Below are 13,266 nucleotides of genomic sequence, written 5' to 3'. Positions count from 1 at the left end.
CATTTACTCTTACCCAACTACCATGGTTTCTTCAACGTTAACCCCTTATTCCACTCTCCTCCACGCTTCCGGATAGGAGACATGTTGGACAGCCTGGCTCTTACATGGTATCTCACTTAACCCAAAATACATTGTACAAAACATTAAGGCCCCCCCCTCCTTTTTCATTCAGAACAGCCTCAATTCGCTGGGGTATGGACACTACAAGGTATCGAATGCTGGCCCATGTTGACTCCAATGCTTCCCACAGTCGTGTCAAGTTGGCTGGATGTCCTTTGGGTGGTGGGCCATTCTTGATACAGACGGGAAACTGTTGAGCGTGAAAAACCCAGCAGCGTTGCAGTTCTTGACACGAACCAGTACACCTGACACCTACTACCATGCCCTGTTCAAATACATTTCAATATTTTGTCTTGCCCATTCACCCTCTGAACGGCACACATACAGAATCCATGTCTTAATTGTCTCAAGGCTTTAAAATCATTCTTTAACCTGTCTCCTCCCCTTCATCTACACTGATTGAAGTGACACCAATAAGGGATCACCTGGCTTTCGCCTGGATTCACCTGGTCAGTCTATGTCATGGAAAGAGCAGGTGTCCTTAATGATTTATACAACCAGTGGGTCTAATCCTGAATGCTGATTGAGACTCTTCTTCAAAGGATAAAATAACACGGGCGTGCACCAACCACGGAATCTATACTGAACGGAAATATAAACTCAACATGCAATCATTTCATTGATGTTACTGAGTTACAGTTCATATGAGGAAATCAGTCAACTGAAATAAATTAATTAGGCCTTCATCTATGGAGTTTACATTACTGGGAATACAGATATGCATCTGTTGGTCACATATACCTTTAAAAAATGGGCCTCAGGATCTCATCACGGTATTTTTGTGCATTCAAATTGCCACTGATAAAATGCAATTGTGTTCGTTGTCTGCAGTTTATGCCTACCCTACCATAACCCCACCGCCATCATAGGGCACTCTGTTCACAACGTTGACATCAGCAAGTTGCTCGCTCACATGACGCCATACACATGGACTGTGGTTGTGAGACCAGTTGACGCATCTATGATTTTCATCGAGACGTCAAACGGATCTCCCAGATAACGCCATTGGTCCAAAACGCTCACTCCAACAACAACAACAGAGTCAGAGGCTTGGATTTACTAGATTCCACGACTACTTTACTTCTCTTATTTCCCTTCTTGTTCGCCACTGTAATCCATTCCTTCTCACGCTCATCTTCGCTCAACGTGCCATCCGTTTCAAACAAAGAATCCCCGCCATCTTCCTCCTGCTTCATCTTTTGATGTCAAGCTTACAATCTCACGCCATTCGAAAACCGAACCTCGTACGTGGGTGCCTTAACAAGCTCCAGTTGAAAACTGTTCCCTTAACGAGGGTGTGGCAGCCCTCTAATTGACTGCATAAAGACTTTAAAGGCCCAGTGTGGTCAAAAAGGATTTTCCTGTGTTTTATACTGTATATACAGTTGAAGTCGGAAGTTTACATTCACCTTAGCCAAATACAATTAAACTCCGTTTTTCACAATTCCTGACATTTAATCCTAGTAAATCAAATCAAATGTATTTATACAGCTCTTCTTATATCAGCTGATATCTCAAAGTGCTGTACAGAAACCCAGCCTAAAACCCCAAACAGCAAGCAATGCAGGTGTAGAAGCACAGTGGCTAGGAAAAACTCCCTAGAAAGCCCAAAACCTAGGAAGAAACCTAGAGAGGAACCAGGCTATGAGGGGTGGCCAGTCCTCTTCTGGCTGTGCCGGGTGGAGATTATAACAGAACATGGCCAAGATGTTCAAATGTTCATAAATGACCAGCATGGTCAAATAATAATAATCACAGTAGTTGTCGAGGGTGCAGCAAGTCAGCACCTCAGTAGTAAATGTGAGTTGGCTTTTCATAGCCGATAAATATGAGTATCTCTACCGCTCCTGCTATCTCTAGAGAGTGGAAAACAGCAGGTCTGGGACAGGTAGCACGTCCGGTGAACAGGTCAGGGTTCCATAGCCGCAGGCAGAACAGTTGAAACTGGAGCTGCAGCACAGCCAGGTGGATTGGGGACAGCAAGGAGTCATCATGCCAGGTAGTCCTGAGGCATGGTCATAGGGCTCAGGTCTCCCGAGAGAGAGAGAGAAAGAGAGAATTAGAGAGAGCATACTTAAATTCACACAGGACATCAGATAAGACAGGAGAAATACTCCAGATAGAACAAACTGACCCTAGCCCCCCGACACATAAACTACTGCAGCATAAATACTGGAGGCTGAGATTGGAGGGGTCAGGAGACACCGTGGCCCCATCCGATGATACCCCCGGACAGGACCAAACAGGAAGGATATAACCCCACCCACTTTGCCAAAGCACAGCCCCCACACCACTAGAGGGATATCTTCAACAACCAACTTACCATCCTGAGACAAGGCAGAGTAAAGCCCACAAAGATCTCCGCCACGGCACAACCCAAAGGGGGGCGCCAACCCAGACAGGAAGATCACGTCAGTGACTCAACCCACTCAAGTGACGTACCCCTCCTAGGGACGGCATGAAAGAGCACCAGTAAGCCAGTGACTCAGCCCCTGTAATAGGTTTAGAGGCAGAGAATCCCAGTGGAGAGAGGGGAACCGGCCAGGCAGAGACAATTAGGAGGTCTGCGTCTTGTGACCGTAGCTTACGTCTAGGTATGTACGGCAGGACCAAATCAGAAAGATAGGTAGGAGCAAGCCCATGTAATGCTTTGTAGGTTAGCATTAAAACCTTGAAATCAGCCCTTGCCTTGACAGGAAGGCAGTGTAGGGAGGCTAGCACTGGAGTAATATTATCAAATTTCTTGGTTCTAGTCAGGATTCTAGCAGCCGTATTTAGCACTAACTGAAGTTTATTTAGTGCTTTATCCGGGTAGCCAGAAAGTAAAGCATTGCAGTAGTCTAACCTAGAAGTAACAAGAGCATGGATTAATTCCTTGTCTTAGGTCAGTTAGGATCACCACTTTATTTTAAGAATGTGAAATGTCAGAATAATAGTAGAGATAATGATTTATTTCAGCTTTTATTTCTTTCATCATATTCCCAGTGGGTCAGAAGTTTACATACACTCAATTAGTATTTGGTAGCATTGCCTTTAAATTGTTTAACTTGGGTCAAACCTTTCAGGTAGCCTTCCACAAGCTTCCCACAATAAGTTGGGTGAATTTTGGCCCATTCCTCCTGACAGAACTGGTGTAACTGTCAGGAGGCCTCCTTGCTCGCACACGCTTTTTCAGTTCTGCCCACAAATGTTCTATGTCATTGAGGTCAGGGCTTTCTTTTTTTTTTCTTCTTCTTCTTTTTTTACCACTTTTTCTCCCCAATTTCGTGGTATCCAATTGTTGTAGTAGCTACTATCTTGTCTCATCGCTACAACTCCCGTACGGGCTCGGGAGAGACGAAGGTTGAAAGTCATGCGTCCTCCGATACACAACCCAACCAGCCGCACTGCTTCTTAACACAGCGTGCATCCAACCCGGAAGCCAGCCGCACCAATGTGTCGGAGGCTACACCGTGCACCTGGCAACCTTGGTTAGCGCGCACTGCGCCCGGCCCGCCACAGGAGTCGCTGGTGCGCGATGAGACAAGGACATCCCTACCGACCAAGCCCTCCCTAACCCGGACGACGCTAGGCCAATTGTGCGTCGCCCCACGGACCTCCCGGTCGCGGCCGGTTACGACAGAGCCTGGGCGCGAACCCAGGGACTCTGATGGCACAGCTGGCGCTGCAGTACAGCGCCCTTAACCACTGCGCCACCCGGGAGGCGGTCAGGGCTTTCTGATGGCCACTCCAATAGCTTGACTTTGTTGTCCTTAAGCCATTTTGCCACAACTTTGGAAGTATGCTTGGAGTCATTGTCCATTTGGAAGACCCATCTGCAACCAAGCTTTAACTTCCTGACTGATGTCTTGAGATGTTGCTACAATGTATGCACGTCATTTTCCTTTCTCATGATGCCATCGATTTTTTGAAGTGCACCAGTCCCTTCTTCAGCTAAGCACCCCCACAACATGATGCTGCCACTCCTGTGCTTCACGGTTGGGATGGTGTTCCTCGGCTTGCAAGCATTTTTCCTCTAAACATAACGATGGTCATTATGGCCAAATAGTTATATTTTTGTTTCATCAGACCAGAGGACATTTCTCCAAAAAGTAAAATCTTTGTCACCATGTGCAGTTGCAAACCTTAGTCTGGCTTTTTTATGGCAGTTTTAGAGCAGTGACTTCTTCCTTGCTGAGCGACCTTTCAGGTTATGTCGATATAGGACTCGTTTTACTGTGGATATAGATACTTTTGTACCTGTTTCCTCCAGCATCTTCACAAGGTCCTTTGCTGTTGTTCTGGGACTGATTTGCACTTTTCGCACCAAAAGACATTCATATCTAGGAGACAGAATGCGTCTCCTTCCTGAGCGGTATGATGGCTGCGTGGTCCCATGGTATTTTCCCTGCGTACTGTTGTACGTACAGATGACCGTGCTACCTTCAGGCGTTTGGACATTGCTCCCAAGGATGAACCAGACTTGTGGCGGTCTACATTTTATTTTCTGAGGTCTTGGCTGATTTCTTTTGATTTTCCCATGATGTCAAGCAAAGAGGCACTGAGTTTGAAGGTAGGCCTTGAAATAAATCCACAGATACACCTCCAATTGACTCAAATTATGTCCATTAGCCTAGCAGATGCTTCTAAAGCCATGACATAATTTTCTGGAATTTTCCAAGCTGTTTAAAGGCACAGTCAACTTAGTGTATGTAAACTTCTGCCCCACTGGATTTGTGATGCAGTGAATTATGAGTGAAATAATCTGTCTGTAAACAATTATTGTAAAATGTCTTGTGTCATGCACAAAGTAATGTCCTAACCGACTTGCCAAAACTATAGTTTGTTAACAAGAAATATGTGGAGTGGTTGAAAAACGAGTTTTAATGACTTCAACCTAAGTGTATGTAAACATCCGACTGGGGTGCATTCATTCTGCCGACTCTGTTGCAATACATTTCTTAAACTGAAGCAAATGGAATGAAACAGGGAGGGAACTCCCACTGGGCACAGATCACAATTCACAGAGTTAACCGCTAGGAACAAAACAAAACTGCCTCCCTCTCTCCCTCTTCCCCTTTTTCCTTCCTCCTCTCCCTGCCGTCTTCCTTCCTTCCGTGGAATGCCGAGATCGAGGTGTTTTGATGATTGATGGAGGGGAATCCTGCCTCCTAAATGCAGGGCAGATTAAGACGGATTGTGTGTACGCTGGAAGCTTAGCCAGCCCTCCTCTCTGGCTCCTCAAGTCTCTCTGCTGCAGGATAGAGACACTAATTTGGCTCGACGGTTATTAATTGCGGAGTACGGAGCGCCTGTCACCTTAAACGAAGTGGGGGAGTAATCTTTGTATTCTTGTTGGCTTAGAGGTGGAGACTGCTGACGGCTTGTGATAAGGAGGGAAGAAGGGAGAGAGAGAGAGAGAGACAGGGTGAGCTTTCGGTAACAGGTGCATGTTTAAGCATGGGATGGGAGCAGAGTTTAGGTTTCCCCCTTGACCTTTTCCAATAACTGGTGAATATGAAAGGATATGCGTGTGGATACACTGTGTATCAAGTAGTGGCTCAAGATCAAGAAGCTCCAATTCACCTTAGTCATTACTACAACAATCTAATTCAAACAAAATCGCATACACACACTTCCCAGTTCTCATGGCACACACTCCTTCTCATCCATGTGCCTGTGTGTGTTGTGTTCATCCCAGGCTCTGATGCAGGCCCATGACAGTGTGGCGGAGCAGGAGTTGGAGCCGGACCCAGAAGAGAGACTGATTCAGTACCTGGGTGAGACCGTCAAACTGGTGCGGCTGGAGAAGGCCAGCGACATTCCTCTGGTGAGCCACTCTCCCACCCCCACACACACACCCATCTCTTCTGATGCTCCAAGATATTCTAATTGCTATCCCTCACAAATGACCAGTTACCAGTTGCTGAATCCCTGAACTGACTGGGAGGAAGTCTGCAAGGAGTGAGCCAGCAGCTGGAGGGTTACCGGCTTCAATATCCTATATACTACAGTACATGCTGCTGTTGTGCACTTGATCAAGGCAATTGATTGTTCCAGGGGTGCTTGTGTGCTGCCTGTGCTACTCCCAGCCTGTGATGTGTGTTTTGTGTCAGGTTGGGTACTCGGACAGCAATATATATATGTATACTGTATATCAATATCAATTTCTGTAGACCAATAAAGCATGTCATGTATTGTATTGTATGTCCCCTTTGAAGACTTGTCTTTGTGGTGGATCTTTGTGTCTTTGTGTCAAGTACGTCTAGGTGGTTTGCACTGATAAGCATGTCTGACTGGTTTTTGCCCAGGGCGCCACGGTTCGCAACGAAATGGACAGCGTGGTGGTGAGTCGTGTGGTAAAGGGCGGGACAGCCGAGCGGAGCGGTCTCCTGGCTGAGGGAGATGAGATCCTGGAGATCAACGGCGTGCCTGTCCGCGGGAAGAACGTCAACGAGGTCCACGACCTTCTGGTGAGGAACGGGTTAACAAGTCAGGAACGCTCACACTGGATATCACATCTGTCATATTTAAATTGACTGGTGTCAGTGGTACATTGATGCCGTCAGATCTAATGGATATAACATTTTATATAGCGCCGCTCTCATCATTCTTGAACCAGAATATGTGTTGAGGTCTGGTCCCTCGAGACTGTATTGTGTGATTATTTCTTCATTTCAATCAAGCTGATTCCATGTAGATTCTACTCACTGTGTGTTACTGTGTTCTCCTCTCTCCTCAGGTGGAAATGCATGGCACTCTGACCTTCCTCCTTATCCCCAGTTCTCAGAACAAAACACCCTCACACAGGCAGACTGTGGTAAGGTTTTCCTTCAGAGTGTGTATGTGTGTGCACAGAATGTGTGTTCAATTATTCAATTCTAATCAGTTCATAAATTCTTTGGAGAGATGATGGTGTCACCCATGTCTTCAGATGCACGTGAGGGCCTACTTTAACTACGACCCGTCTGATGACCCGTACGTGCCGTGCAGGGAGCTGGGCCTGTCTTTTCAGAAGGGAGACATCCTCCACATCATCAGCCAGGATGACCCCAGCTGGTGGCAGGCCTACAGGGACGGGGATGAGGACAACCAGCCCCTAGCCGGGCTAGTTCCAGGTACACAACCCTAACCACCCCAACCCTATCCCTAACCCTAACCACAAAACTAACCTTAACCACCCTAACCCTAACCCCAACCACAAAACTAACCCTAACCACCCTAACCCTAACCCTAACCACAAAACTAACTGTAACCACCCTAACCCCAACACTAACCACCCTTACCACCCCAACCCTATCCCTAACCCTAACCACAAAACTAACCTTAACCACCCTAACCCTAACCCCAACCACAACACTAACCTTAACCACCCTAATCCCAACCATAACCACCCTAACCCTAACCACAAAACTAACCCTAACCACCCTAACCCCAACCCTAACCACCCTAACCCCAACCACAAAACTAACCCTAACCACCCTAACCCCAACCCTAACCACCCTAACCCCAACCACAAAACTAACCCTAACCACCCTAACCCCAACCCTAACCACCCTAACCACAAAACAAACTTTAACCACCCTAACCCCAACCCTAACCACCCTTACCACCCTAACCCCAACCCTAACCCTAACCACAAAACTAACTCTAACCACCCTAACCCCAACCCTAACCACCCTAACCCTAACCACAAAACTAACCCTAACCACAAAACTAACCTTAACCACCCTAACCCCAACCCTAACCCTAACCACAAAACTAACCTTAACCACCCTAATCCCAACCCTAATCACCCTAACCCCAACCCTAACCACCCTAACCCCAACCAGAACCACCCTAACCCCAACCACAAAACGAACCCTAACCACCCTAACCCCAACCCTAACCCCAACCCTAACCCTAACCCCAACCACAAAACTAACCCCAACCCTAACCACAAAACTAACTTTAATAACCACCCTAACCCCAACCCTAACCACCCTTACCACCCCAACCCTAACCCTAACCACAAAACAAACCTTAACCGCCCTAACCCCAACCCTAACCCTAACCACAAAACGAACTTTAACCACCCTAACCCCAACCCTAACCACCCTTACCACCCTAACCCCAACCCTAACCCTAACCACAAAACTAACCTTAACCACCCTAACCCCAACCCTAACCTTAACCACAAAACTAACCTTAACCACCCTAATCCCAACCCTAACCCCAACCCTAACCCCAACCCAACACTAACCTTAACCACCCTAACCCCAACACTAACCTTAACCACCCTAACCCCAACACCTAGCCTGACCCCAGCTGGTGGCAGGTCTACAGGGACAGGGATGAAGACAACCAGTCCCTGGAAGGGCTTGTCCCTGATATGAGGCTTATCAACCTCCTCCTTGAAGAACTATAAACTATGGCAGTCTATGGGTTAGTCATAGTGCAGAGTTAGGCTTCATCAACACTTTCATTAAAACACACTTGTTTCTGTCTCCCTTCTCCCTCTCCCAGGGAAGAGCTTCCAGCAGCAGAGAGAAGCTATGAAGAAAAACATTGTGGACAGGAATCCTGACAGCCCAGGTAAGGGTTTATATACTCCCTGCACAGTTACACACTCCAGCCACCGTCACAAGCGTCTTAACACACACACACACACACACACACACACACACACACACACACACACACACACACACACACACACACACACACAGGCACACACACAGGCACACTCACACGCACACACACACGCACGCACGCACGCACACACACTCACACACACACACACACAGGCACGCACACACATGCACACACACACACGCACGCACACACACACACACACACACACACACACACACACACACACAGGCACGCACACACATGCACACACACACACTCACTCAACATGGGCATATGATCGCTGTCATTATGATTTGATAAGCTGCATTGTTAGTTAAGGGCTTGTAGGTAAGTGATTTGATTTGATAGGCTCCAAATCAGCCTTTGATAACATTCCACATCTAATTCTCTCCAGGGAAGCTTTGGTGTGCAATGAAGAACAAGAAGCAGAGGAAGAAAACCATGTACAACCCCAACAGGAACGTTGGTAAGGCTAGTTCTTTTTCCCAGCTCTTTTTGGTCCAATCCTAAATCGACCCCTAGACCCCTATGCATTTGTGGAGATTTATAGGTATGAGCAATATGGTGAAACTTCCACCTAGCCTATCAGAGGACAAGGTGGAGCTTATACCTGTCAAGTCCTCTTGGATATTCACAAAATAGAGGGGGCATAGGTCATAGACATACTACATAGGCATAGGAGTTGATTTGGGATTTGGCCTCTCTCTCAGTCAATGTCCCTATGTACATTCTATGACTTGATAAGCCTGCTGGTTCCTGAGCCAGACTTGGTGTTGGTGTGACATGTACCCAGGAATCATGCCTGCTCTATCCATTACATTTCTATCGGCAACATTTACCCTCGGCTGAATATTCAGATAGCAATATGTCATGTCGAACAGATATACCTATCTGATAGAGTAACATTTCTATGGCAACATTTCACCTCCAGTACACCCCCACCTCTCTACCTACCTCTGTCCTGCCCAGACTACTACGCCGACGAAATCCTGACCTATGAGGAGATGGCACTCTACCACCAGCCGGCCAATCGCAAGCGACCTATCGCCCTGATTGGTCCACCCAACAGCGGGCAGGACGAGCTGCGGCAAAGGCTGCTGTCCATCGAGCCGGACAGGTTCGCCGGCGCCGTACCACGTAAGTAGACCAATGAGAGGAGGGGATTGGGGAATAGAGGGCGGGGCAAGACTTGAGATGGGTCTAGGCTACACAGTTATTGTGTGATGTTAAGTTAGTGGCCTGTTAGGTATGATTTTCAATATCTTTTATTGTGTCCATTTTCTATAGTGTTGTGATTATTCAATGCATTTTAAATCAAGTTTGATGGAGTTTGATAGCTTGGAGCATTGACGAATGACCACAGGAATTCAATCAGGTAGGGTAAACGTTACCACTACATACAGCTTAGCTTCTACCAATTTCTCATGTATTATTTTATGTTAAACTGTTTATTATAATAGACTAGACACTAACTTAACGTCACACAATAACTGTGTAGCCTAGACCCATCTCAAGTCTTGCCCCGCTGGAATGAGTAGCTGTGTCCAAACTTTTGACTGGTATTGTACATTTTAAAATACAAAATTCTCATTTCACAATAATTATCACTCAGATACAACTAGAAACCCACGCATACATGAGAAGAACGGGAGGGAATACCACTTTGTAAACCAGCTGGCTTTTGAGGCGGATGTGGCAGCGGGGAAGTTCATTGAGTCTGGGGAGTACGAAAGGAACCTGTACGGCACCAGCAGTGACTCGGTTCGACAGGTCATCAACTCAGGCAAGATCGGTCTGCTGTGCCTGCACACTAAGGTAGGAAAACACTGATTTTTAAGCACTGCATAGAACTTCATAAGCACTACATAGAACTTCTTTAGCACTACATAGAACTTCATAAGCACTACATAGAACTTCTTTAGCATTACATAGAACTTCATAAGCACTACATAGAACTTCTTTAGCACTACATAGAACTTCATAAGCACTACATAGAACTTCTTTAGCACTACATAGAACTTCATAAGCACTACATAGAACTTCTTTAGCACTACATAGAACTTCATAAGCACTACATAGAACTTCTTTAGCACTACATAGAACTTCTTTAGCACTACATAGAACTTCATAAGCACTACATATAACTTCTTTAGCACTACATATAACTTCTTTATCACTACATAGAACTTCATAAGCACTACATAGAACTTCTTTAGCACTACATAGAACTTCATAGGCACTGCATATAACTTCTTTAGCGCTACGTAGATGTTTCATCAATCACGTGGAAGCAAGTCATTCTACATGAAGGATGATAGGTCCTTACATCTGGTGCTTTGCCAAATGTGGCATAGCCCTTGGCCACACATTTTAGAGCATGATGTTTTTCAGCATCTAAACAGGCCATATAAAGGGTTTATTAAGGCTGTATTATCCTATGTTATGTTATGTTTAAAGTGGGGCTCTTGTTAGCCAATAGTTGAGAATATGTTGTGGAGCAGTAGTGTAAAGTACTTAAGTAAAAATACTTTCAAGTACAACTTAAGTATTTTTGGGGGAATATACTTTACTTTACTATTTACATTTTTGACTTTTAATTTTTACTTCACTACATTTCTAAAGACCTAGTGTACTTTTTACTCCATACATTTTTCCTGACACCCGAAAGTATTTAGATTCTGAATGGTTAACAGGACATGAAAATGGTCCAATTCACATACTTATCAAGAGAACATCCCTGGTCATCCATACGGCCTCTGATCTGGCGGACTCACTAAACTCAAATGCTTCATTTGTAAATCATGTCTGAGTGTTGGAGTTTGCCCCTGGCTGTCCGTAAATAAAAAATGTAATGGTGTCGTCTGGTTTGCTTCAAATAAGGAATTTGAAATAAGTTATACTTTTACTTTTGATAATTAAGTATATTTAAAACAAAATACTTTTAGACTTTTACTAAAGTAGTATTTTACTGGGTGACTATCACTTTTACTAGAGTCATTTTCTATTTAGGTATCTTTACTTTTTTTCTTTTCTAGTCTCTTTACTTTTACTCAATTATGACAATTGGGCACTGTTTCCACCACCGTTGTGGAGAGTATTTCATAAGCAGGGTTTGAAAGATACTAACCACTCTATTACTCTCTTCTCTATTACCTACCTTTTCTCTAACCTTCTCTCCTCCTGCTGCTGTTTTCATTTGTTCTCTGTCAGTCACTGCGGGTACTGCGGTCCTCCAACCTCAAGCCCTATGTGATCTTCATTGCGCCTCCCTCTCAGGAGCGATTGCGCACCCTGCTGGCCAAGGATGGCAAAAACCCAAAGGTATTTCCTGCTCTTCTTATCTCACAAAAAAACTATTTTATCAGCATCAGCAAGTATCGTTGATACATTCATATCCACAGTGAATGTGTCACTACATTGATCACACGTATCATGTCGATTATATATGCCTGTGAGAAACTATACTCCCTTTTGTTGGTACAATGCTTAAACACTCTGCTAGTATAGTAATAGTTATGCCTTGCCATCTACTGGTCTAGGTGGAATTTTTGCCACATTGCTTGTACATTTGCAATCTTTTCCGATAGGAGGTAGAGGCTAGGCATTGTTTCTGGACATGGCCTACTTATCTCCCTAGCATCCCTTCCCTTTGGAATGGACATCCCTGTCTAGTGTACCCAGTGTCTACCTACGAACATTAACATTCTGAAAACAACATGTCAATTTAGCATCATTTAATCTGACCAGGATATCTGTAACTCCTGTCCTTTCCTACTGTGATTTCCTTCATCTAGCCAGGATATCTATAACCACTGTCCTTCCCTACTGTGTCCCTACATCTAGCCAGGATATCTATAACCACTGTCCTTCCCTACTGTGTCCCTACATCTAGCCAGGATATCTATAACCACTGTCCTTTCCTACTGTGATTTCCTTCATCTAGCCAGGATATCTATAACCACTGTCCTTCCCTACTGTGATTTCCTTCATCTAGCCAGGATATCTATAACCACTGTCCTTTCCTACTGTGTCCCTACATCTAGCCAGGATATCTATAACCACTGTCCTTCCCTACTGTGTCCCTACATCTAGCCAGGATATCTATAACCACTGTCCTTTCCTACTGTGATTTCCTTAATCTAGCCAGGATATCTATAACCACTGTCCTTCCCTACTGTGTCCCTACATCTAGCCAGGATATCTATAACTCCTGTCCTTTCCTACTGTGATTTCCTTCATCTAGCCAGGATATCTATAACCACTGTCCTTCCCTACTGTGTCCCTACATCTAGCCAGGATATCTATAACCACTGTCCTTCCCTACTGTGTCCCTACATCTAGCCAGGATATCTATAACCACTGTCCTTCCCTACTGTGTCCCTACATCTAGCCAGGATATCTATAACTCCTGTCCTTTCCTACTGTGATTTCCTTCATCTAGCCAGGATATCTATAACCACTGTCCTTTCCTACTGTGATTTCCTTCATCTAGCCAGGATATCTATAACCACTGTCCTTCCCTACTGTGTCCCT

General features: G+C 45.2%; 1 protein-coding gene across 1 annotated transcript in view; it reads left to right on the top strand.

Moving 5' to 3' along the window:
• LOC110529225 (protein PALS1) overlaps positions 1 to 13,266 on the top strand; it is a 31,272-nt gene that overhangs the window by 14,613 nt on the left and 3,393 nt on the right. Inside the window, exons 5-13 of the mRNA XM_036985270.2 lie at positions 5,801 to 5,929; positions 6,411 to 6,572; positions 6,842 to 6,919; positions 7,034 to 7,217; positions 8,605 to 8,673; positions 9,128 to 9,199; positions 9,703 to 9,870; positions 10,346 to 10,548; positions 11,944 to 12,054. Of these exons, the coding sequence (XP_036841165.2) occupies positions 5,801 to 5,929; positions 6,411 to 6,572; positions 6,842 to 6,919; positions 7,034 to 7,217; positions 8,605 to 8,673; positions 9,128 to 9,199; positions 9,703 to 9,870; positions 10,346 to 10,548; positions 11,944 to 12,054 (1,176 nt within the window). The remainder of the gene's footprint in view (positions 1 to 5,800; positions 5,930 to 6,410; positions 6,573 to 6,841; positions 6,920 to 7,033; positions 7,218 to 8,604; positions 8,674 to 9,127; positions 9,200 to 9,702; positions 9,871 to 10,345; positions 10,549 to 11,943; positions 12,055 to 13,266) is intronic.

Source organism: Oncorhynchus mykiss, chromosome 8, assembly GCF_057628025.1.
Source record: "Oncorhynchus mykiss isolate SJ-2025 chromosome 8, ASM5762802v1, whole genome shotgun sequence".
Lineage (NCBI taxonomy): Eukaryota > Metazoa > Chordata > Actinopteri > Salmoniformes > Salmonidae > Oncorhynchus > Oncorhynchus mykiss.
The sequence above is the reverse complement of the archived record's forward strand: the minus strand, read 5'-3'. Positions and strand labels throughout refer to the sequence as shown.